Source organism: Vigna unguiculata, chromosome 5 (genome assembly GCF_037176805.1).
Source record: "Vigna unguiculata cultivar grain cowpea cultivar isolate G323 ecotype 2 chromosome 5, ASM3717680v1, whole genome shotgun sequence".
Taxonomy (NCBI): Eukaryota; Viridiplantae; Streptophyta; class Magnoliopsida; order Fabales; family Fabaceae; genus Vigna; species Vigna unguiculata.
The window spans coordinates 5,206,920-5,211,951 of NC_140796.1; the positions used below are offsets into that span (position 1 = coordinate 5,206,920).

The window sequence follows — 5,032 nt, forward strand, 5'->3', positions numbered from 1 at the left end:
TCATAAATACATTAAAGTAAGTTATAAGTTATTTCAACTAACTTCTAATTTATAAATTATAACTTAATTATTTTCTTCCTAATTTATGTTATATTTGAATATATTTCTTACCATCCTTCATTTCAACTTTTAATATCAATTATTTTAATCTTGTGGACAAAATTAATTATTATACTATTTTTAATATAGTTACTTTTAATTTTTTATTTATGCAGTTCAAATTAAACAAAAAATTAATACGATAAATTAAAATTAAAATTTTTTCAGCATTATATGTGACCATTACACTCTACAACTTATTAAAAATAAATGTGATGTAACAACATTTTAGTCTAAGAAATAGATAAATTTTTTTAAAAAATTAATTAATACTCATTAGAATAATTTATTAAATAAATCACTTGTTCAAATAAAAACATATATAAATAGAAGTACTAAGTACTAACAAATTTAGTAACATATTACAACTTGAACCTCCGATTGAGCCTCTTCTTTATTTTATGGTTTTGTGCATTTTCCCTTTTGATGTCCCTTTTTACATTTGGGTCTGTTCTATTTTGTATCTATCAGACAATTATTCATTCAATCTATAAAATCTTATTTTTTTTAATGAGAACTTAATTACCAACCAAGATGTAAAACTATAATTATATACTAATGTTTTGTTGAGAAACATAACCTTATTTTATAAAATAATAGGTATATACAAATATATGTTTTACGTTATTTTACATTTATCCATATATATATATATATCAACTGATTTATTTACCAGCATACTTATTTAAATAAATTACCTTATGAATTTAAACTTATAATTTATGACCTATAAGTTATCGAATCATTTATTGTGTCTTCATTTTGGGCTTCTTTCTCTGTTTTATTATTTTATCCATTTATGATTTTGTCCATTTTATCTTTGATGTGCCCTTACAGGATCTCTGTTCTATTCACGTGTCACACCATTATTCATCCAATCTATAAACTTTTTGTATGTAATATGAGAACTAATTGTCTACACAAATATAAACTTATAATTATATACTAATATAATTTTTGTTTAAAAACATAAATATATATATATATATATATATATATATATATATGTTTTATGTCATTTTAAATTTATAAATTAATTGATCAACTGATCTACCAACCTACTTATTTTAATAAATTAGCTTATGAACTTAAACTTATAAGTTATGATATATAGGTTATCAAATAACCTTCTTAATAAATGGGTCTCCAGTTGTGTTTCCGTTTTGTAGTTTTATCTGTTTATAATTTTTTACAGTTTATAGTTTTGTTTATTTTTACCTCTTTACATTTGGGTCTGTTCTATTTTTCACATATCATATTTTATTCATTTAATTATTTAATATATGAAATCTCTTTTCTATGTAATATAAAAACTTAATTATTTACAAAAAATGTAAAACTATAATTATATACTAATATGATTTTTGGTTAAAGACATAAATTTATTTTTTATAGTAAAAAATATATATAAATATATGTTTCACGTCATTTTACATTTATCAATTAATTGATCAACATATCTTGCCATCCTCTATAAATATGTTTGTTTTGTTATCATTTCCGACTTTGGTCATCAAATTTCCAATGTGATTTTCGAATGGGTCAATCCGCAATATATTCTCGAATTCAATGTATTTTGGGTTGATTAATTTGAAACATAGAGATCAATTTGGAATATATTTTTGGATTTGAAACAAATTGACTTATCCAAAATATATTTTTAGATCTGAAAGGTATTTCAGATTCATTGATCTAGAACTTAGATGTGATTAATATCTAAAATTTAGGTATAATTTTTTTAATAATCAATCTAGAATAAGTTCCCGAATTCAGAAATGAATTTCGGATGAGTCAATTTGGAATAAGTTTAAAAGAATACATAACTTTATTTTGGATGAGTGAATCCGGACCATTACTTTGTTGTGATAATTTTGTAATCCGGAAGTCTTTTACGGTCTGAAACCCATTTCCAACGCGATGAAGATGGAAATGACTATGTTGAAGGATGAAGGTGATGTGGTGTGCGGCGCCAATATGAGTAACGGGAAGGTGGGAGGGAAAACAAAATTAGGGTTTTTAATGGATAAGGGTGTGCTTTTAAAAGTTAAGGGGTGCAAGAAGAAAAAAAAAGGTGCAGAAAGAAATGTCCCTGGCTAAATACTTACATTCCTTAACAAAAACAATTAATTGTCAGTGAAGAAGAACATATAGAGATGTTACTAAATACAGGCACAAACTAGCATATGTGAGGTGTTATAGTAAGCTATGTCATCTTGGAAGGTAGAGGAAACATTGGATAAACGAAATACACACTAGAAACTCATAATGTTCGTAAAGGTGTGAAAACATGACAATATTGAGGGGCAAGAGGAATTTAGTCGAAACCAAAGAGTGATATCAAGCATAAAAATCCTATTACATAGAAATACAACTCACAAATTAGATTAAATATACCCATATGATTATAAAAAAAAAAAAAAAAACTTTATAAAAGATCTGTTTAGATCTGTTTGCTAAACGAACTCTATAAGCAATTTTTTGTAAGAGATATCACCAAATTAGCATACTCTAATCTCTCCTCCTCCATGAGTTGCACAACTTTCTTTTGAAACCTAAAGAACAATTCATCCATAACTTTTGCACCAAAGTTAACAGATAAGAGAGGTTCCATTACAGCTCTTGTGTGTCTTCCTATGAACTCCGCTCTTATATTTTCATCAACAAAATCATCATCACCATCTTCGTTTCTTCCCTCATCCCAAGGCACGATCGCAATCTCCAATTCTTGAATAAAGAATGACCCTTCTTCTCGAATCACGTTTCTTATTTCCTCGATTGTTGGTTCATATGTTGGTATATTAAAGGACTCCAATTTTTCTTCTTCAATCAACCCCTGCCATGTATATACATCATTACGTGATATGTTTCAAAGACTTTGTTAATTTCTAGAGTTAATAAAAAAAATGTTGTTATTTACCTCTAAGAGCATGTCACTAAGTGTTAGACTAATTGCTTCCCAAATGCTTCTTCTTGGAGTTTCAGTTTTGACAAGTAACACTAACACCATTGCTCCTCCAGGAACAAGTTCCTCCGAACGTGATTTCAGAAACAATTCAAAGTCTTTTTGGAACTGCTTAAGGAATGTTGTGTATACTGATGGAGGGCTTGTACTAACTATGTGACAATTTCCCTTGTTAAGTGCCTCCTTACTCAATCCCAAAAATGGATCCTGTACATAATCAACATATAAGCTATAAATAAGAACCCAAAACAAATCAAACATGTTTAATCTTTTTTATCACAACATCTGAATAAGCTTTAAGGAAGAAAATGAGAAACCTGAGAGAGCCAGTGCACACTATTAGCAGAATGAAATAGGTTTATGGAATTTCTAGGAAAGAGTCTCCCATAGAAAGATCCAGGAGTGGCATTGATAAAGCATGAACCAGACTTGTGACCCTTATCTTGCACCAATTTGGTGTAGAAATCAGGAAGTGACTTGAAGATGGTGTTGAAATCGTTTCCAAATAAATCATTGAGATATAATTGGAATGTTGGTGGTTCACGATTCAAACGAATACATGTAGCATGAACAATGTCGATAATATTTGACATTACAAGAAGAGTGTTTGGTCCCACAGAACAACCTAAATCTGCCACTTTCATGCACTTTGGAAAAGAATGACTATATAATCTTGTTACAGTTTCTTCAAGCATGACTTTGGCTTTCAACATTATTTTTCTCTGTCATGAATCGAAAGATAAATCAATATAAAACAAAAATATTTAAGATATAGTTAACAGTGTCTGAAGAAATAATACCTGTAGTGAGGAGTTATTTGCGTAACTCCTTTCACCCTCGCCACCATTCATATGAAGGAAAAGTTGTTTTTCCATTGATGAAGCACGAAATGGTTATTCAAGATGTTATTTCAATGTTATTCCTGAGACCTGACACATGATGGGATTTTGTTGTCTTCTTTGCTGATTCATGCAATCAAGTGGAATACTTGGACACATCTTCTGTACTATTATTAAAAAATTGTAATTTTCAGTAAGAATTCAAGACACAATATATATGCATTAATGACAAAATCTATGATGCACGAATTCCAAAATTAGCTTTATAGAGTGGACCGTTGTGGTGAAATTTAGAATTCCACCTAGATTTCTCATATACGACTATTTTTCATAGTCCATTTTTTTTTTCAATTGATCAAAGGATTCAGGTTTCATTTCTCATTTTTACTGTGTTATAAATTTTATTGGCACAATTTTGACATATATTTCCTATGCAGTAGAGAATTCAAAGTTATATTTTTTTTTTGTGAAAAATTTAACTTTTTTATTCAATTAAAAACCCAAAATGCTTATTCAATTTTAAGTGAGGGTAATCTAGACATCTACCAACCGTATCTATAAACATGAGATGACACAGTATCACTTATTTTTTTTATATAGAAAAAGTAAAATATTTATTATATATCTTTTAGATTCTTAAACAATAACGAATCTTTCTCAATTTATATTAAAATGTAAATTTTAAACTTAATTAAATCTTAGAAAGACTTGACAAAAAGAAATGTTGTATCTTTGTAGATATTATAATTAATTTGTTTTACTAAAGTCATGCGATTGATATCTATTTAAAAATTTAATACAAAGAAGGACAATGAAGCTAAAGTAGAGCCCAGACTCCACCGAATAGGGCCATTTTGAATTTCTAGACTAAACAAAATTAATGCAAGTAATTGTAGAAAATAATTATAAAGTAAAAGTTGAAATAATAAGTTAATTGCATCTTAATAGAAAAATTTGAAATTGGTGATGGTGAAAACGGTAAGATTTCACTCACCTTTGTGTTTTTTATTTGGTTTCGGTGTAATTGAACCGAAAAGAGTTATAAATTTTGTTTTAAAATTTTTTTCGTAAAGAATATTTATAAATTTTATTTTAAAAAAAAATTTACAAAAAGTTACTACAAATTTTCTTG

The 5,032-nt window shown here is 27.6% G+C and overlaps 1 protein-coding gene across 1 annotated transcript; it reads right to left on the bottom strand.

The window, feature by feature from the left end:
* Positions 1-2,356: 2,356 nt before the first annotated feature.
* Positions 2,357-3,939, bottom strand: LOC114182946 (S-adenosyl-methionine 4-1-methyl-2-pyrrolidinyl-3-oxobutanic acid methyltransferase-like). Its single transcript, XM_028069759.2, has 4 exons — positions 3,862-3,939; positions 3,379-3,783; positions 3,017-3,268; positions 2,357-2,932 (listed from the first exon to the last, which is right to left on the bottom strand). Exons 1-4 carry the CDS (start codon positions 3,934-3,936, stop codon positions 2,564-2,566), a joined length of 1,101 nt encoding a protein of 366 aa, XP_027925560.1. The 5' UTR covers positions 3,937-3,939; the 3' UTR covers positions 2,357-2,563.
* Between the last annotated feature and the right edge of the window lie 1,093 nt (positions 3,940-5,032).